Here is a 21,527-nt window from a genome sequence, read left to right as displayed (position 1 = left end):
AAGTGAAACAAAGTCTCTAAGGGAAAAGGCAGACAATATGCAAGATTGGCTAAGATTTCCTACTTGATTTACTCTTATAGCTTCCATCTCTCTGCTGAAATTAGACAAATAAAACTGTGAAAACTGTATCTCTGATTTTCAACTGTGGGCAAATTTGCCCCCCAGGGGATTATTAGAGTATCGCCCCTATTCCCCCAGTTGTGACAACCAAAAATTAGAGGCATTTTTGGTTGTCATAACTGGGGAGATGGGGGTGATACTGGGACTCTGGTGGGTAGAGAGCAGGGATACTGCTAAACTTCCTGTAATGTACAAAACAATCCCCCACAACAGTTATGTGGAGGCCAATAAGGGCAAGGCTGACAAACCTTAACCTAAGGCAACCACTGAAAGAATTTAATGGATACAAATAAGTTAGTAGGGGAGATAAAACAAAGTAATAACAAATGGTCAATGGACCCAAAAGAAGGCAGAAAAAGGAAAAAGAAGCAGAATAGATGGGTCAAATACAAACACGACAAGGTGGTAGATTTTAATCTAACCATAATAATAATCATATTAAACGAGAATGGTCTAAATCCACCAATTAAAAGACAAAATGTCAGAATGAATAAAAAAGACTGAACTATATACTATCTACAAGAAACTTACTTTAAATCTAAAGACATAGATAAATTAAAAGGATGGAAAAAGATATACCATGCAAGCACTAACAGAAGGTTAGAGTAGGTACGTCAATATCAGAAAAGAAAGACTTCAGAATAAGGGATATTATCAGAGATTTAAAAAATATAATAATAATAAAGGGGCTAGTCCTCTAAGAAGACATAACACATTCCCAAATGGGTATGCATCTACCAACAGAACTTTAAGATACATGAGGTAAAAACTGATAGAACTAAAAGGAGAAATAGAAATCCACAACTAGACTTTCAGAGTTCAAGACTATTCTCTCAGTAATTCCTAGAAACGAGCAGACAGAAATGAGTAAATACAGAAGACCCAGACTTGAACAATACAACCAACTAGATCTAACTGACATTTATTTATAAAACACTCTGCCCAATAACAGCAAAATAAAAAGATGCTGCCAAGTGAGAGAAGCCAGACTTAAAAAAAAAAAAAGCTGTATGCTGTATGATTTGATTTATGTGATAGTCTAGAAAAGGTACAACTATAGGGATGAAAAACGTATCAGTGGTTGCTAGGGAATGGGGTGTATGGTAGGGGTTGACTATAAAAGGGCAGCATGAGGGAATTTTGGGGGTGATGGAACTCTTGTGTACAGAACTGTGTAACTATGATGATAGACAAATGGCTACGTGTTTGTCAAAACCCACAAAACTTTATACCAGATAGTGTAAATTTTACTGTATGTAAATTAAAAAAAAAAAAACAGAATGGGGGGAGGGAGGGAGAGAAGGAGAGGAGAACAGAATGCAGACTATGACAAATTAATCTGACTGCATTACGAAACCATGACAGACCAACTGAAGGGAGTAGGGAAAAAGGAACTGGCTTAAGTAACTTTGTATACGTATATTAAGGTTGAACAAATACATAAATATATTGTAGATAATGAGAGCCAGGTTTCTCGCCCCCAAAACAAATAAGCTGTAAGTAAGGGAAGGGAAAATTCTGGAACGAACCCGTTGGTGATGGCTTGGAGTCAGGTATCAGTACAAACTTGCAGTTTTTGATAGATAGGCAGACAGACAGATAAATAAGATAGGTAGATAGGTAGGTAGGTAGGTGGGTGGGTGGATAGTTCGATAGATAAGATAGGTAGGTACACAGACAGATAGGATAGTGTATACACATGGGCTGGTACATATACGTACAATTTCCATAATTCTATCCAGAGAGGGACTAAAGGCTGTGAAACCCCAGTAGCAATGAGCACATTTAGCACCTGGATCTTGGTTTCTTTTTTTTTTTTTTTTTTTTTTTGAGATGGAGTCTCACTCTGTTGCCAAGCTGGAGTGCAGTGGCACAATCCTGGCTCACTGCAACCTCTGCCTCCCAGGTTCAAGCAATTCTCATGCCTCAGCCTCCTGAGTAGCTGGGACTACAGGCGCACACCACCACGCTCAGCTAATTAATTTTGTATTTTTAGTAGAGACAGGGTTTCACCATGTTCGCCAGGATGGTCTGGATCTCTTGACCTCGTGATCCACCCACCTCGGCCTCCCAAAGTGCTGGGATTACAGGCATAAGCCACCGCGCCTGGCCTGGATCTTGGTTTCTAAATACTATTCTCTAATAAAAGTAACCAGAACTTGGCCAGGTGCAGTGGCTCACGCCTGTAATCCCAGCACTATGGGAGGCCGACATGGGTGAATCACAAGGTCAAGAGATGGCCAACATGGTGAAACGCCGTCTCTACTAAAGATACAAAAAAATTAGCCAGGCGTGGTGGCGTGCACCTGTAATACCAGCTACTTGAGAGGCTGAGACAGGAGAATCACTTGAACCTGGGGGCGCAGGTTGCAGAGTGCCGAGATCACACCATTGCACTCCAGCGACAGGGTGAGACTCGGTCTCAAAAAAAAAAAAAAAGTAACCAGAACTCCTTAGAGAAATGGTTGACTCCAGGGCTGGTGCAGGAAAAAAAACCAAGATGAGGCTGGAGCATCTTGTGGTGCCAGAAAGTACTTCAGGGGTGGAGGGAAGGTGCATTGAAAGAGCAAGGAGTCAATGTGAAAGATCTCTCAATAGCCACTGATGGAATAACCTGACAACAAAACAAATAAAAATGGTAGTAGATTATAATCCAAAGAATATCCATGAGTCTATACTAATACAAATGAATGATGTCAATAGAATAATACATATAAATAATTCCTTACAGATGGAATGAGGAAATAGAAAACCACCACTGAAACACCACAGTAATAACTGTCATGGGCAAAATGCATAAATAAATGCTGAAATCAGTGAGAGAAAGTTTAAGAAGGAACAAAACTGATACAGTCTAGGTGTCTGTCCCCTCCAAATCTCATGCTCAAATGTAAGCCCCAGTGTTGCAGGTGGGCCTGGTAGGAGGTACCTGGGTCATAAGAGCAGATCCCTCATGAATGGCTTGGTGCTGTCCTTGTGAGATCTGGTTGTTTAAAAGTGTGTGGCACCTCTCTCCTCTCTCTCATGCTCCCCCTTTCTTCATGTGACATGCCTGCTATTGATTTGCCTTCCACCATGACTGTAAGCTTCCTGAGGCCTCACCAGAAGCTGAGCAGATGCTGGCACCATGCCTCCTATACAGCCTGCATAACTGTAAGCCAATTAAACCTCTTTTCTTTATAAATTACCCAGACTAATATATTTCTTTTTTTTTTTTTTTTTTTTTGAGACGGAGTCTCGCTCTGTCACCCAGGCTGGAGTGCAGTGGCGCAATCTCGGCTCACTGCAAGCTCCGCCTCCCGGGTTCACGCCATTCTCCTGCCTCAGCCTCTCCGAGTAGCTGGGACTACAGGCGCCCGCCACCACGCCCGGCTAATTTTTTTGTATTTTTAGTAGAGACGGGGTTTCACTGTGGTCTCGATCTCCTGACCTCGTGATCCGCCAGCCTCGGCCTCCCAAAGTGCTGGGATTACAAGCGTGAGCCACCGTGCCCGGCCTTAATATATTTCTTTATAGCAATCCAAGAATGGACTAACACAAAGATATTTACTAATTCCTAGCAGCCAATCACCTAACCAAGTGAACAAAGTTAATTTAACATCAGAAGTAACAAGACATGTCAATCTCATGTACCCCTGATAAAATAACTTGAAAAGGACACATCACCTCTGCAGTATCCCTTCCATTAAAATATAAAGTCAGGCTGGGCATGGTGGCTCATGCCTGTAATGCTAGCACTGTGGGAGGCCGAGGTGGGTGGATCACTTGAGGTCAGGAGTTCAAGACTAGCCTGGCCAATATGGTGAAACTCCATCTCTACCAAAAAATACAAAAAAATTAGCTGAGTGTGGTGGTACGCGCCTGTAATCCCAGCTACTCGGGAGGCTAAAGCACAAGAGTTGAACCCAGGAGGCGGAGGTCGCAGTGAGACCTTATCTCAAAAAACTCAAAAAACAAAACAAACAAACAAAAAACGAAAAAAAACCCATGAATCAAAAAAAACCCATGAACTCAACTTAAATCAGAAGAAAATATCAGACAAGCCCATCCTGAGAGACATTCTGCAAAATAACGGACAAGTATTCTTCAAAAGTGTTGAGGTCATGTGAGACAGGGAAAGAGTGAGAAGCAGCTGCAGACTGGTGGGGACTAATGAGATAAGACAACTAAATAGAAAGTGGGAGCCTCGATTTGATTCTAGAATTAAGAAAGGACATTAGTGGAAAAACTGGTAAAATTCAAATAAATTCTGTAGGTTAGTTAATAATATTTTACTGATATTAATTTCTTACTTTTTATAACTGTTCTACAGTTATGTAGGATGCTCCTATAAGGAAAGCTGGGGGAAGGGAACTCTAATATTTTTGTTAAGTCTAAACTTATTTCAAAAGGAAACACACAGAGAGACAGAACACCATAAATACTGATATGCATGCTGAAGGGTAGTGATTATAACTTACTTTGTGATACAGCAAATATAAAAGAATGTCACAGAATCTAGGCTGTAAGTGGATAATTCACGGCACAACTTCTTGCAACTTTTCTGTATGTTTGAAAATTTTCATCATAATATGTTGGGGAGAAAATAAGAGCTGAGATTGATAAAAATAAGGTCTGATTTTTATCAAGAACCACAGGGAAGAGGAAGAAGAAGGGGGGGTGACTAAATATCCAATTAGACTGTAAAGTGCAGGAGGGTAGGATTTCTATCTTATTTTATCCTGGGACTTTCATGGCCTAAGGCTAGATCTAAAGCTGAGGCAGAATCTGATTTAGAGTAAAAAAGAAAATTCTGTGAACTTTTTAAACAGAAGGTTTGGCTTTCCAGTAAAACCTCCTAACTTCATACAAATTTATGGTATGTACCCTTAACATAAATCTTTTTTTTTTTTTTCAAAATATTCAGTTTATAAAAATCTGTAGCCTCAAGTAACACAATTTAGACAGGTAATAATGGTATGAATTTCCTTACAGAACACAACTACACTTGGACTAACCAACTTCTTAAGATATCTATATGCCTGAGCTGAGAGACATGGTGACAGGGTCACACTGACACTGGGCAAGCCCAGGCTTCTCAACCATTTACACCAGCCAGCTGAGGTTTATGCTTAACATTCTGGAGCTCATCTGGTCACTGTGTACTTTTCAACTACCTGTATCCATGTACTTGGCAGCAGAATCTGTGCTTCTCAGCTTAGGGCACAAATGCTAATTCATATACTATCTACAAAGATTCACTAAGGTGGCACCAGTCATGACCCTAGCCATTTAATTCAACTGCTGGTAAAACCAACAAAAGAACATTTGATTGAGTGCATTTATAGTAAGATTTCTCTGGTATGAAACATTTTCCTGCAAGTGCATGATGCTAAAGGATAACAGATTTTTAAAAAAACTATTGCAGAGCAAGAGGCAGCATCTTTTTTTTTTTTTTTTTTTTTTTTTGAGACAGAGTCTCGCTCTATTCCCTAGGCTGGAGTACAGTGGCACAATCTCGGCTCACTGCAAGCTCTGCCTCCCAGGTTCACGCCATTCTCCAAGAGGCAGCATCTTTTTAAACTTCAATAATGAAGACACTGAAATTTTTAAAACGAAAATTACACACTGTATTTTTAAATTCATCCCTAAGTAAATAAGACAACCAAGGAAGAAAAGCAGTTCAAGACAGAGCTCAGAAATCCTACTCTCATCACAATTTGGAAAACCACAGTGGCTTTTTATGGCCACAAATCATTTAGTTGTTCTTAGTTTTCTGAGTGGTTCCTTTCTTGAATGACTGTTTAAGATAAAAGATCACAGTATCAGCTACTGTGATATAGATTCACCTAAGTGTGTTTCCTTTCTCCTGTATTTGCAATATCTCAACCAGGCTCCACTAAGGCATGACAACAGACTGAAGTGGAGAATGAGACCAGCTTTTACGCAGACTGACGGCATGTACCCCCATGCCGCTGGCACTACCGTTCGATGCATCACCAGATGATAATAAAATAAGAGCCAGGAATAGAATCTTAATGCATTTAATCTGTGTTTTCAATAACCTTGGCCTACAGACTTTCCACACCCATTCTCCACCCACAAAAGCCAGGGTAACAGAAATAATTAAACGGTAGTCTTTGCCCAATAATATTCCAAATTCACTTATTCCTAAGAGTCACTTAGGGTGCTTGTGAAAATGGCATATCCAAGCTTCTGAGTCTGCATCACTAGATCTGAGGGGAGGCCCAAGATTCTATATTTTAACAAGTGACTCAGGTAAGCTTGAGACACACTACTGGTGCTGGTTTCCTCTGGTAAACCTCGCCCTGCTCTGACCCCATCAAGATAAGCCTGGAAAGCAGCAGTGGAGAGTGGAGAAGGCCTCGAGGGTTGGCTTCAGCTGAGCTCAGGAGGTACGGGAAGACCCTGAGCCATTTCTCAGTGCAGCACTCCACTCTCCTCAGAGGTCACCTGGAACACAGAGCATCACTGTCCTCTGATGCCCCAGGATCACCTCAGTGCCCTCAGGGGTCTCTCCTCCTGGGCTTTCTCTGGCTTGCAGCCACACTACCGTGCCCAGGCTGGACTCACAGCTTTAGGGTACTGGCACAGGGTTATACTTACTCTCAGAGGCTGCTGCAGACTTGCACTGGCTCTGACCACACTTAACGCAGACTGAAGAAGGTCAAAAGGCTGACTATTGACAGAACTAGAGCACACCTACCAAGCAGCAGAGTGGAAATGTTCCTGAATTCCTGGTTTCCATCTCTGCCTTCAACACATAGAGCTTTTTAAAGATGCCTAGGACACAGCTTGTGTAGGTGCTCTAGTTATTTGCTGGCAGCTAAGCAAAAATCCTGCAGGCAACTCAGGTGTCTAAAATCTTTGACTTGTGGGCCAATGAGAGCTATCATTCTCAGCCACTGTGCTACTCAGAAAAAGTTCACACATATAGTAATAAAATTGAACAGCAAAGATTTACTATGGGATAGAATTGGCGCTAAGCACTTTACAAGCTTTAACTCTTCTTTCTTTCACTCATCTCACAATTTTTTATCAAGAGTCCAGTACTTCTACAGGTGCTGAGGATGCCTCAGTGAACAAAACAGACACTAATCTTGCCTTATGGGCCTTACAATTTAGGGAAATAAGAGAAAGAAATAAAAATTATAGACAAACCATATGGGATGTTAGAAGGGGACCAGTGATGAGGAGAGCAAGCAGAGAAAGGGGTGTGTGGAAGAACGAGTGGTTTCCACCTTTAAATATGGTACTTAGGGCCTTGCTGAGGAGGTTCGATCCAGCAGAGTGTTCCAGGCAGAGGGTTCCAGCAGAGAAAGCGCCAAAGTGTCTAAGTCAGGAGCATGCCCAAGTACTCAGGGACAGCAGGGAAGCCCATGTGGTGAGGCAGGGTGAGCAAGAAAGTGAAGAGGCTTGAGAGGACACTGAAGCCAGGCTGCGAGGGTCTGGAGGCCCCTGAGAGAACTCTGGCTCCTCCTCTAAAAGAAATGGGGAGATGTAGAGGGTTTGACTAGAGTAGTAGGTTTCAATTTCTGTTTTTCAAGCTACAGTATCAAGAACAGACAATGAGGGTGATTAGAAATCTTTTGTCAGAACCCAGCAGAGAGATGATTGTGGCTTATACCAGGGAGGTGACAGTAAAGAGCAATGCTCTTATTCTGGACATATTTTGAAAGTAGAGTCGATGGGCTTTCCTAAACAACTGAACTAAGTCTAAGATGAAGAAGGGAGTTAAGGATGACTCCAAGGTTTCTAAGGATGAAACTGCCATGAATGGAGATGGAGAAGGCAGATTACATGTAGAACAAGTTTGGAAAGTGGGGGAAATCTTGTCCTGGAGACGTTGTCTGAGAATATTCAATATCAAAATGGGAGATGTCAAGTAGGCAACTGGATACATGAACCTAGAGTCCAGAGAAGAACAGGCGAGAGATGCAAATCGGACAGTCCTCAGCACAAAAATAGTATTTAAAGTCATGAGACAGGATACAATAACAAAGAAACTGAGGACAAAGAACAAAGGCCCTGTGTTGAGCTCTGGGCCACACCTCCACGTACAGGTCAGGAAGAAGAGAAAAGCCAGGCCGGATACGGTGGCTCACACCTGTAATCCCAGCACTTTGGGAGGCCAAGGCTGGCAGATCACCCTGAGGTCAGGAGTTCGAGAAGAGCCTGGCCAACATGACAAAACCCTGTCTCTACTAAAAATACAAAAATCAGCCGGGTGGGGTGCTCCACGCCTGTAATCCCAGCTACTTGGGAGGCTGAGGCAGGAGAATCACTTAAACCCAGGAGGCAGAAGTTGCAGTAAGTTGATATCGTGCCACTGCAGACAGAGTGAGACTCCCTCTCAAAAAAACAAAGAAAAAAAAAGGAGAAATGCCACACAGGAGAGGGAGAAGAAGAAGTCTGACAGAAGGCACAGGAGTGTGGTATTAGGGAAACCAAAAAGAATGTCCTAGAAGACAGAGCGCTCAACAGTGCCAAATGCTGCTGACGGGTCACATCAGATTAGGACTGAACTGGCTGGGCTGGGGACACGGCAGTCCTTGCAAATTTCAGCAGCTGCAGGTGTTAAGAGCCCAGGAACCCAGTGAGCTGGGTGTTCACTATCAATTTACAGATGAGGAGACAGCACCAAAAAGGCTGCAGTTAACAGCCAGGCCATGATGGCGAGGCCAAGATCTCTGCACTGCACACATATGTAAATCCTTTGTGGGTTCATCTGGGAGGCGGGATGCAAAGAGAGGAAGGAGAGATGCAGAGCATTTGGGTTAAGAAAACTTTAAACCTTCCACTATTTGTTCCCTTAGCAAAACCTTCTGAGGGGAGAAAAGAGCTTAGGTCATGACTGACAAATGAACCAGAAGCCAAGAAGCAGGGCAGAAGGCAAGTCTTTGTGCCAGGAAGGTAGCAGCAGCACCATCTTGTGCTCCATTGCCCCTAAATGTGTACACAACCAGCTTATTAGAACACTGAAGACTGACAGGTATAGGGCCAGTTCCACCACTAAATTGAACTCTTCAGGCACTGGTACTACATAGAGCCCACATAGCCAGTCTTTTGGGTTCCTTAATTGAATACTTTTCACAAGTCTGCTTACTTCTGACCCAAAACCTGTTGAAACCTTCTAGTCTAACATACACAGCCTAACCTGCACAACCAAGAATTCCTGACTCATGGAAGTAACTGGCCTGCATCAGCTAAGAAGAGCCTTCAGGCCCTGAGGGGACACTTGGGAACATTCCCACACCCACCCCAAATGAAGCACTGCTTTTCCCAGCACCACACCCCAATGCTGCAGTTCATCTTTCCAATGCACTTCAGTACCTCGCATGAAGAGGCAGTGTGGGGTAAGAGAGGGAGCCTCAACCTCGAAAGGTGGGATACTTGGGTTCTGGTGCCAGCTCTACCATAAAAAACTACGTGGAAGGCCAGGTGCGGTAGCTTGCGCCTATAATCCCATCACTTAGGGAGGCTGAGGTGGGTGGATCACCTGAGGTCAAGAGTCTGAGACCAGTATGGCCAACATGGTGAAACCCTGTCTCTACTAAAAATACAAAAATTATCTGGGCGTGGTGGTGTGCGCCTGTAGTCCCAGCTACTCGGGAGGCTGAGGTGGGAGAATCGCTTGAACCCGGGAGGCAGAGGTTGCAGTGAGCCAAGATTGCGCCACTACACTCCAGCCTGGGAGACAGAGTGATACTCCAGCTTAAAAAAAAAAAAAATGGCTGTGTGAAAACAGCAAGTTCCTCCCAAGGGCTCCAAAGAGTTGCTGACCCTCATCTTCCAGAGTCTCAGCTCTCTCAGGGTAACAAAACTCAGCCCAGAGATTTAACGAATGGGCTCTGAAGTCAGGCTGCCCTGGGCTACTGCTCAGTAACCGTATTAACCTGAATTGAATTAGTTAACTTCTTTAAGCCTCATTTTTGGTATCTGTAAAATGAGGATGACAATAATACATATGCCATGAGGAACTGTGAAAACAGTGCCTAGCAATGGTGTACACTCTCTATTACCCATTATGACAGCTGTCAGGAAAGATGCATTCGTTAACAACTACTTTCCCCACTTGTAATTTAGATATATTTACTAGTGAACTTCTGATACAAAGGTATACCAGATTGACTGAAATAGTATCAAGAGCAAAGAAAATACTTAGTTTGCCAAAGAAGCCAGAACAATTCAAAAATCGAAAAAAAGGTGAAATGCTATGGCATATTACACGTACCTTGAACAGGGATTTCCCCATAGTTTGGTCTCTTATCTGACAGGGCTGTCAGGGGTTTGGATGTTGAGATTGGTCCACTTATGGAATGTCTCTGAAATCATAAGATAAACAATATCAAAGTTAAATTGACTGTTGGGACTCACAAAGTAAATGCTGCAGAGAGTAGATATTTAGTTATAAATCTGTATTAATTCTTTCCATACTGCTATAGTAAGGTTGCAACACACCTTATGGGCATGGACTGTGATCAATATACTTTTTTTAAAAATTAGACTTTTTATTATGGGGTAATTATAGACTCATACGCAGTTTTAAGAATACAGAGAGATCCTATGTACTCTTTACTCAGTTTCCCCCAACGGTAATATCTTACAAACCTACAGTAAAATACCACCAGCAGGATTTTGACATTAGCTAAATATTGATAGTCATATCTTATATAGTCATTTATATATTATTGATACAGTCAAGATAAAGAACATTTCCATCACCATAAGGATCCTTCCTGGGGCCCTTTTACAGTCACACCCCTCTTCCCATCCCCAACCCCCTATCACTGACCTCTGGCAACCACTGGTATTCTGAATGTGGTTTCATTATTTTGTTGGAAGAGAATCTGTAAAGTATCACAAACCAATTCAGTAAATATAAAAACATGTTCCCAAATGAAATGCAGATGTGCTCCTTTTGTAATTGTACTGACCATTCAAGTCCTGGTTCAAATAGATCTCAATTCTGCCACCCGCTTGCTAATGCTACTACAACTGCCCAGTACAGCCTGTCATCTCAGTGTAGCACTACAGCAATGGCTTGTCACTGGCATCCTCATCTCCAGACTTCTGTATATGCAAGCAGCCAGAAGAATCCACCACGGCCAGGCACGGTGGCTCATGCCTGTAATCCCAGCACTTTGGGAGGCCAAGGTGGGCGGATCACGAGGTCAGGAGTTTGAGACCAGCCTGGCCAATAAAGTGGAACCCCGTCTCAACTAAAAATACAAAAAATTAGCTGGGTGTGGTGGTGGGCGCCTGTAATCCCAGCTACTTGGGAGGCTGAGGCAGGAGAATCACTTGAAGCCAGGAGGTGGAGGTTGCAGTGAGCCGAGATCGCGCCACTGCACTCCAGCCCGGGCAACAGTGCAAGACTCCATCTCAAAAAAAAAAAAAAAAAAGAATCCACCATGAACACTTAAAACCCCTCAGCTTTCCTGCCACCTCTACATGATGCTCAAACACCACCAACCTACTTATTTACTATCATGCAGACCACGTTGCTTGTCTATGCTTTTCTTGTGCTTCATTCCCACAGCTTTCACCCAGCCCTTTTTATCTGGCTAACTTCTATTTATTTCATATTCCCATTAGAAATGTGGACAAGGTCCAGCTTCTTCACATCCCTACCACACTTAAGATCATCAGCCTTTTAGATTTTGGCCATTTGGAAGAATACAGAATAGGATCTCATTGTGGATTTAATTTCCATTTTCCTGATGACTAATGATGTTGATCATCTTTTCATGTACCATTGGCCATTTGTATTCTTCTCCTGGAAGGATCTTCTCAAATCTTAGCCCATTATTTATTGGGTTGTTTGTCTTCTTACTGAATGTAAATGTATTATGAATATATTCTCCCCAGTCTGTAGCTTGCTTTTGTATTTTCTTAACGTCTTTCAGAGAAGTTTTAAGTTTTGATGCCTAATTTATCAACTTGCTTTTATAGTTCATGTTTTACATCTTAATAAATCTTTGCAGTCTTAAAGGTCATGAAGATTTTCTCTCATGTTCTCATGTAAAAAATGTAGTTTTAGCTTTCACATTTAGGTCGACAGTCCATTTCAATTTTTGTGTATTTCATAAGGTACGGGCTGAGGTTATTTTTTTTTCTATACAGTTATCTAGTCACTTCAGAATCTTTTTTTCAAAAGACTATTCCTTACCGATTGAATTACTTTGGTATCTTTGTAGAAAATCAACTGGCCTACTTCTGAACTCTCTGTTCTACTGATCTAATGTTGAAATCAGGTAGTACAAGTCCTCCAAATTTGTCCTCCACCTGCACCCCCCGACCCCAACAATGTTTTGAATATTCAGGGATCTTGCATTTCCATATGAATTTAATACTACCATGTCAATTTCTACCCAAAGAGCACTGCTCTTTTAATTGGTATTGTGTTGAATCTACAGACCAATTTAAAAGACTACAAGATATTAACAATATTGAGTCTTCCAATCTATAAATGACATCACTTTCTATTTATTCAATTTTTCTCAGCAATATTTTATTGTTTTCATTGCACAGGTTGTGCATACATTTCATTATATTTATTGCTAAGTATTTCAATCTCCAATTATTCATGCTAATATACAGAAAAACAAATAACTTTTGTACAGGACCTCGTGTAAACCTTGACAATGCTCGACTCAAAAAGCTTTTGTGTGGACTCCTTAGGATTTTCTACATAAATGATCATGTTATCTGCAAATAATGACAGTTTTACTTTACCCTTTCCAAACTTGTATGCTTTCTTTTTTTTTTTTTTTTTTTTGGTCTTATGCAGTTGCACAGGTAAGAGCTCCAGCAAAATGCTGAACAAAAGTGGTGAGAGTGGGTATCCTCACCTTGCTCCTGATCCTGGTGGGAAAGCATTCAGTCTCCAGATTAAGTATGATGTTAGCTGTGGAGTTCCCACAGGTCTCCTTCTATTTCTAGTTTGCTAAAGAGTTTTACTATGAATGGATGTAAAATTTTGTCAAATAGTTTTCTAAAGACGTTGAGCTTAATGTTTGTTTTAAATAATTTTTTTTTTCCTCTTTTATTGTGTTGAGGTAAATTTTAACCTTGCACCCTTGGGACACATCACACCTGGTAATGATGGATTATCGTTTTTATATATTGCTGGATTCAGTTTTGTTAATGTGTGCTTTTATACTGCATCTATACCATCTATAATCATGAGGAATATTGGCTAGCTGTTTTCTTTTTTTGCAATGTCTTTGTCTGGTTTTGCTATCAGGTAATGCTAGCTTCCTAAAATGAACTGGAAAGTCCTTTTACTCTTCTGTTTTCTGAAAGACTATATACAATTGGAATTATTTCTTCCACAAAGGATTGATTCAATTCATTAGTAAAACCACCTGGGCCTGGAGTTTTCTATGTGGGAAGCCTTCTTATTTTAAACTTTTATTCTGAAATAATTATGGATTCCCAGGAAGTTGTAAAGATAGAACAGCAAAGTCCCATATACTCCTCATTCACTTTCCCCCAACTGTCTGTGGATAATGAATTCCCTCAGCTTTTGTTTGCCTAAAAAATTTTAATTTTACTTTTTTTTTTTTAAATACACAGAATTCTAAGTTGACAGGGTTTTTCTTTCAGCATTTGAAGATGCCATTTTGGGCTGGGCACAGTGGCTCAATTTGGGAGGCCGAGGAAGGTGAATCACCTGAGTCCAGGAATTTGAGACCAGCCTGGGCAACATGGAGAAACCCCATCTCTACTAAAAATACAAAAATTAGCTGGGCGCCATGGCACGCACCTGTAGTCCCAGCTACTCAGGAGGCTGAGGCAGGAGAATCACTTGAACCCAGGAGGCAGAGGTTGCAGTGAGCTGAGGTCGCACCACTGTACTCCAGCCTGGGCGACACAGGGAGACTCCATCTTAAAAAATAATTTTTTTTTTTTTTTTTTTTTTTGAGGAAATAATAGCCAAAATCCATCCAAATTTGATGGAAATTACATACTCACAGATCCAAGAAAATCAGGAAGCTAAAGCAAGATAAGCATGTATAAATATACAAACACCCTCATCCCCATGCCCATTAAGGCATTGCTGAAAAACAGTGATAAGAAACTCTTAAGGACAGGCAGGTGAGAATGATCACAGACTTCTAGTTAGAAACTGTGCAAGTCAGAAGACAAGAAAATGGCTGTTTTGCTTTTTTTTTTTTTGAGCTGGAGTCTAGTTCTGTCGCCCAGGCTGGAATGAAGTGGCGTGACCTTGGCTCACTGCAACCTCTGCCTCCTGGGTTCAAGTGATTCTCCTGCCTCAGCCTCCCAAGTAGCTGGGACTACAGGCACACACCACCATGCCTGTCTAATTTTTTGTATTTTTAGTAGAGACAGGGTTTCGCCATGTTGCCCAGGCTGGTTTCAAACTCCTGAGCTCAGGTGATCTGCCCACATCGGCCTCCCAAAGTGCTGGGATTACAGGCGTGAGCCACTGAGCCCAGGCTATTTCTTCAAATGTTTTTTTCAGACACACTTCCCACTCTGCCCCCCGACCCACCTTTTTTTCTTGGGCTCCAATTTCAGGTATGTAGGACCACTTAATTTCATCCCACAAGTCAGGGGTTCAGTTCATTTTTCCCCCAGTCTTTTTACCTGTTACTCACTATGGACAGATTCTACTGCTATGTCCTCAAACATACTGATCTTTTCCTCTATTTTTTTTTTTTTTTTTTGAGACGGAGTCCTGCTCTGTCGCCCAGGCTGGAGTGCAATGGCACAATCTCAGCTCATGGCAACCTCCGCCTCCTGGGTTCAAGCGATTCTCCTGCCTCAGCCTCCTGAGTAGCTGGGATTACAGGCACACACCACCATGCCTGGCTAATTTTTTTGTAGTTTTAGTAGAGACGGGGTTTCGCCATGTTGGCCAGGCTGGTCTTGAACTCCTGACCTCAGGTGATGCACCTGCCTCAGCCTCCCAAAGTGATGGGATTACAGGCGTGAGCCACCGCACCTGGCCTCCTCTATTCTTTTTCATATCTTTCACTTCTCTCTTCATCTGTGCATGCTTCCCTTCACATACTTAAGCAGAGATCATATTTACATCACTGCATGCTAATCCTATCATTTCTATCCGTTCTAGGTCTGCATCTATTGACTGATTTTTCCCCTGGTTATAGGTGACATTTTCCTGCTTCTTCATTGTCTAGTAATTTTTTATTACATGCCAGATTATGTATTTTACACTATGGAGTCTTATATTTTGCTGTATTCCTTTAAAAATTATTACTTTGGCAAATAAGTACGCTACTGTATTAGTTACCTATGCTGCATGACAAATTACTTCAAATCTTTAGTGGCTTAAAACAATCCATTTATGATCTCATAGTTTCTGTGGGTCAGAAAGGTTAGCGGAGTGCCTCTGGCTCAAGGTCTAGCACAAGGAGGCAATCAAGTTGTCAGCAGGGCTGCAGTTATCACGAGGATCAAAGATCTGCTTCCAAGCTCATCTACATGGCTGCTGGCAAGCTTCAGAAGATCTGTTCCCACACTTCCTAATGTGGGCCTCTCTGCAGGGCTGACTCACAACATGGGAACTGGGATTCCCTGGAGTAGGTGGCTCTAAGTGATAGCAAGAGGAGCATTCAAGGCAGAAGCAAAGCTTTTTCTAACTATTTTAGCAGTGATAACCTTATCCCACCACTTCTTTTGCTTTGCCATAGTCACTGGAAGCAAATCACGAGCTGCAGCCAACACTCAACAAGAGCAAATTACACAAGGAGCAACTACTACAGATTGGGGATCGCTGGGGAACATTTTAGAGGCTGCCTACTATAGCTACTAAAGGATCTCCTTGGTCCTTCTGCATCTTATTTTTAAAGATCTTTTACGGCAGATCTAGAATACTATTTTCTCTGAGGGTATTTAGTTCTATGATAGGTGTGGTCCTTTAGGAGTCTGTAATGAATGCCATCTATTCAAAGAGGTGTCTCCACAGCAGCTGGTGGGAACTCAAATGATTTCCTGCCCTAGGTGAGCTACCAGAAGTGTTTGCCTGATAGCTCCCTGTTCCTGGAAATTGTTCCTGGAAAATTATTCTTGAGGGGTTGTTCCTGGAAAATTATCCTTGTGGGGTTTCACCCAATGCAGGTGCAGGTTGGTATTCAGGCAAAGACTCAAAGGGATGCCTACGCAGATTTCTATACTCCTTTCTCTATGCAGCTCCCTCCTCCCAGTATCTGCCCTGCAAATTCGAGCAGTTGCCTTCTCCTTCAATGTTGATTTGAGTCTACTCAGATCCAATTGGTTTTCTCTTCCCTGCTCCATGTAGGTTCATCTTCTCTGTACCACCACCTGGAAACTGCCTCCAGGAAAAGACTGTGGGCCACAGTAGGACTTATCTCATTTTAAAATTTTTGTTCAGGGATCACAGTTACGTACAATGTCTGAAAATAATTGCTTCTTATATTTTGTCCATCTTTCTATTAATAGTTGTTTGTGATGGCAGAATAATCCAGCCTGTTACTCCCACATAGCTAGGAGTAGAATTCCTACCCAGGGAGTTTTGAAAAACTAACAATCCCAATCTTGGGCCCCAGTCCCCAGAGATTATGGTTTACCAGGATGAGGTCTGGGAATTTTACGTGTTTAAAAACTCTCCACATGATTTTTATATACGATTAGGTTTGAGAAGCACTGTACTAACTAATCATGTACTAAAAAGCTACTGAATGTAGCTCGTAAGTATTAGTTTTTTGCAACTTACAAAAATATTTTTCACCTCCTATCTTTACAAAGATTTACAAAGTGATGCCTCTTACATTAAACGTCAACTGATAAACACCACTTATCTTATTTGAAGTTTATTACATTTGGCATCTTTATTTTGCTTTTATCTGTATTTTCAGAATTTTAGATGAAGTTTGATTAATAGGGAGCACACAAAAAAGCATTACATCAGCTGCACACGGTGGCTCACGCCTGTAATCCCAGCACTTTGGAAGGCTGAAGAGGGCAGATTGCTTGAGGTCAGGAATTTGAGACCAGCTTGGCCAACATGGTTAAAACACTGTCTCTAATAAAAATACAAAAATTAGCTGGGTGTGGTGGTGCATACCTGTAATCCTGGCTACTTGGAGGCTGAGGCATGAGAATCACTTGAACCCAGGAGGTGGAGGTTGCAGTGAGCCAAAATCATGCCACTTCATTCCAGCCTGGGCAACAGAGTGAGACTCTGTCTCAAAAAAAAAAAAAAAAAATAGGTCATTAAATTGGTGGAACAGTATTCCCTTCCCTTCTTTTTAAATTACAACATAATGTCAGGCGTGGTGGCTCATGCCTGTAATCCCAGCACTTTGGGAGGACCAGGCAGGTGGACTGCCTGAGCTCAGGAGCAAGACCAGCCTGGGCAACGTGGCAGAACTCTGTCTTTACCAAAAACACAGAAAATAGCCGGGCATGGTGGTGCACGTCTGTGGTCCCAGCTACTTGGGAGGCTGAGGTGGGAGGACCGGTTGGGCCTGGGAGGCAGAGGTTGTGCAGTGAGCCAAGATCATGCAACTACACTCCACTCCAACCTAGGTGACAGAGTGAGACCCTGTTTCGGAAAAAAAAGACATAACATCTTGTATATACATGCAAATGCAAAGCCACAAACTCACAATATAACTGCAGAGGGAGCACACTAGTAAACACAGCACAAATGTCTCAACTCGAAATGAAAATGCTCCCCAACACCATTATTTTAGGGAAGAGGTGCAGCCAGGACTATCCTTTATCACAGGATAATGGCATTTAGGCAATGTTTCCTTTGGCTACTCTCACCTATGTGGAAATACTCTGCCTCAACTACACTGTCCAAAAGCGGCTGAATAAAATGCACAATGAGCGGCCTCTTGAGCACTACTGAATAGCCCTCTGCCCCGCTTCTCATCTGCATTCCACAATGGCACGGAGGAGCAACTTTTAAAACTTGTTTCTAATGTATCAATAATGACCTGTGCCGAACCTGTTACAAAACAGTCCTCATGAATCACACTTCTCTGAATTCATGCCTTGTGCACTGAATCATAGAAGGGAATACTGTTCCACCAATTTAATGACTTTTTTTTTTTTTTTTTGAGACAGAGTCTCACTCTGTTGCCCAGGCTGGAATGAAGTGGCATGATTTCAGCTCACTGCAACCTCCACCTCCTGAGTTCAAGTGATTCTCATGCCTCAGCCTCCAAGTAGCCAGGATTACAGGTGTGGACCACCACACCCAGCTAATTTTTGTATTTTTAGTAGAGACAGGGTTTTAACCATGTTGGCCAATTCATGCTTTGTGCATGCCTTCCACTCTGAATCAAAGCTGCCCTGTGACTTGCTTGGATTAAAATAGCAGGACAGAAGTGTCACTGTCCAAATGCCAAGCTTAGGTCTTCAGAGGCTTTGCTAACTTCCATTTTCAGTCTCTTAGAGCTGGAGATAACCATGCTGTGAAGGAGCCTGAGAAGACAAATAACATGAAGAAAGCGGCCCAGGAATCCTGCTGAGCCCAGGCCCCATCCCACCCTCTCTGTGAATTCAACTGCAGGAATGAGCCCAGGAAAGCCAGTAAAGAATTGCCTAGTCAACTCAGAGAAATGTGAAAACTAATAAAACTGTTCTTTCAAGCCACTAAGTTCTGAAGTGATTTGCTATGCAGTAAAGGCTGAGACATGGCAACCACATATTCTACTCAAGAGACACCTCTGTGTCTTAGTGTGGTGACTAAAGTCACTGAATCCAGACAGCCTAGCTCTGAACCCCCACTCTACCACTTAATTGCATGAACCTCGGCAAGTTACTTAACCTTTCTGGGCCTCAGTTACCACATGTGAAAAATACAGATAAGAATAGTACCTAATACCCAAGAGTTGTAAGGATTAAATGAGTTAACATTATAAAGCATTCAGAACAGTGTAGAACACAGCAAGTGTTCAATTGTTGTTAGCTATCATTATTAGAGTCTATCAGAATAACACAATTTACACTTATATAATTTATCCCTATTAAAGACATTTACAGTATTTTAGGGAACAAATTCTAGATACATCCCTGCTGAGGTAGTCATTTACCCAACTAATACAGGTGTAAATGACGGTGAAGAAAAGGCCTCAACTTTCAGGTTCTGAGGCCCTAAGAGCCTCCTGTGGTTCCAGGCACTTACCTGCATAGGGGACACAGCTGCTGCAGGAGGGGTTTTCATAGGACTTGGGCTGAGGGGTGTTCGAGGAATTGCAGCTGCAGCAGGGTTTGGTACTACAAAAACAACAAACAAAAAGGGAAATAATGTCACTGTACAGTGGAAGCTTAACTGGTCTCCACTTAAGGATTCGCCTGACTACCCAATGCTCTCAAACCCCCCTGGACACTGTCTTGGCTGATGTCTAGCCTCTGCTGAACACTTGTAGCCGTGTCTTGGCACACAGGTGCTTTTCCTCCCATCCGGTGAATTATTTACATCCGTAGAGTAGTCATGCTTATTTCTAACCCTTGTTATGGCAGTCATTTCGTTTTTGTTATTTAATTATGTTATGTAGTTAAAGTGCTCCATAAAGCAATGAAATTCAAGTAGTAAAACCCAACAGGAGTATTTACATAACTATATCAGGTAAGAAGCCTGGCAGGTAAAGGATGTTCAATAGTTGCATATTAAACAAAAGAATGAGGAACTCCTGCTTGTCTTTCCTCAATTCCTCCTGCAGAATCCATCACTTCACATATATTTTCTGATTTGTATTTAACGCAGGGGTGTGGAATCACTTGTTGGCATATCAGTCTCTCTCTCTCTACAATAAACTGCTGAAAAGCAGTTTATGTTTTTAGAATTTATTCATTTCTAGACAGTTGAGCATAGCACAGATTCTGGTAAAGATGCAAAAATGAGTATTCATTTGATGCTGAATTAAATTAAAAATGGGATACAAACACACAGTGTGGAAAGATGAAGCAGATCACTGTGGACTTTTTTAACACAGCCAATATAAACACGAATATATTTACTTATATTTAGAATTGGTATCTTTAGATGTATTCTTACGTACTGAGACAAAATTTACAAAACATAAAGTTAACCGTTTAAAAATGTGTAGTTCAGTGGCATTTAGTGCATTCACAATATTACGCAACCATCACCTCTACCTAGTTACAAAACATTTCATCATTCCAAAAGAAAACCTAGTATCCCAATAGTCACCTCCCATCCACTGTCTCGCCAGTCTCTGGCAATCTGCTTTCTGTCTCTATAGATTGACCTAGTGTGAATATTTAATATAAATGGAATTTTACAATATGTGACCTGTTGTATCTGGCTTCCTTCAATTAACACAATGTTGTAAAGATTCATCCATGTTAAAGTATGTGTTACTACTTCATTCCTTCTTGTGGCTGAATAATATTCCATTGTATGAATATACCACATTTTGTTCATTCATCGAATGCATGGATACTTGGGTTGCTTCCATCTATTAGCTATTGTGAGCACAGCTGCCACGAACATTTATGTACAAGCACAGATGCTTCTTGATTTATGATGGGAGTTACATCCTGATAAAACCATCATAAGCAAGTCAAAAATGCATTTAATACACCTAACCTCCCAAACATCCCAGCTTAACCTTGTCTACCTTAAACAAGATCAAAACATTACATTAGCCTACAGTTAGGCAAAATCATCTAGCATGAAGCCTATTTTATAATAAATGGATATGTTGAATAACTCATTTAAATTACTGAATGCTGTACTGAATGTGTATCACTGGCACTACTATAAAGTCAAAAAATCAAGTTAAAGCATCGTTAAGTCGGAGACTGTATTTGTCTGATTATCTATTTTTAGTTCTTTTGAATATATAATTAGGAGTAGAATTGCTGGGTCATTTACATCTATTTTATTATAAAATAACATGAGGCTTTTTAAAAACATTAGTATGAAGCAGTTTTGTGCATTAAAGCATGCTTTACTAACATTTTGAATAGGTGTATAATTTTAATTTAATGTAGACATTCCATTATCAATTTGATTTTCAAAGCATATATATATTTTATCCTTTAGAGACAGAGTCTTGCTCTGTTGTCCAGGCTAGAGTACAGTGACTATTAACAGGTGCAGTGATAGCATGTTACCGCCTCGGCCTCCTAAGTAGTTGGAACTACAGGCACTTGTCAGCTCAAAGCATATATATTTTAAAGTTCTCCTTTCATCTTACCCCATCATATTACCCAGAGGTGGCCACTAACAACAGTTCTGGGTACATCTTTCTTGCACTTTAAATGCAAAAACATTTAGTTATCTAAGTACCTTAAAAAAAACAAGACCACACACACTATATACGTACACACACATATATAGGTATATATAGATGTATACATATATATTTTTTATATATAGATATATACATATATATTTTTATATATAGATATAT

At 41.3% G+C, this 21,527-nt stretch overlaps 1 protein-coding gene across 4 annotated transcripts in view; it reads right to left on the bottom strand.

Moving 5' to 3' along the window:
* The window catches only part of SPECC1L (sperm antigen with calponin homology and coiled-coil domains 1 like), a 108,547-nt gene that overhangs the window by 53,957 nt on the left and 33,063 nt on the right, over positions 1-21,527 (bottom strand). For all 4 annotated transcript variants that reach the window (XM_058431331.1, XM_032139428.2, XM_032139430.2 and 1 more), the window contains 2 exons: positions 19,271-19,362; positions 10,355-10,445 (listed from right to left, as the gene is read on the bottom strand). In XM_058431331.1, the coding sequence (XP_058287314.1) occupies positions 10,355-10,445; positions 19,271-19,362 (183 nt within the window). The remainder of the gene's footprint in view (positions 1-10,354; positions 10,446-19,270; positions 19,363-21,527) is intronic.

The sequence above is a fragment of the Hylobates moloch genome, unplaced genomic scaffold (genome assembly GCF_009828535.3).
Source record: "Hylobates moloch isolate HMO894 unplaced genomic scaffold, HMol_V3 SCAFFOLD_19, whole genome shotgun sequence".
In the NCBI taxonomy this organism is placed as follows: Eukaryota; Metazoa; Chordata; class Mammalia; order Primates; family Hylobatidae; genus Hylobates; species Hylobates moloch.
The sequence above is the reverse complement of the archived record's forward strand: the minus strand, read 5'-3'. Positions and strand labels throughout refer to the sequence as shown.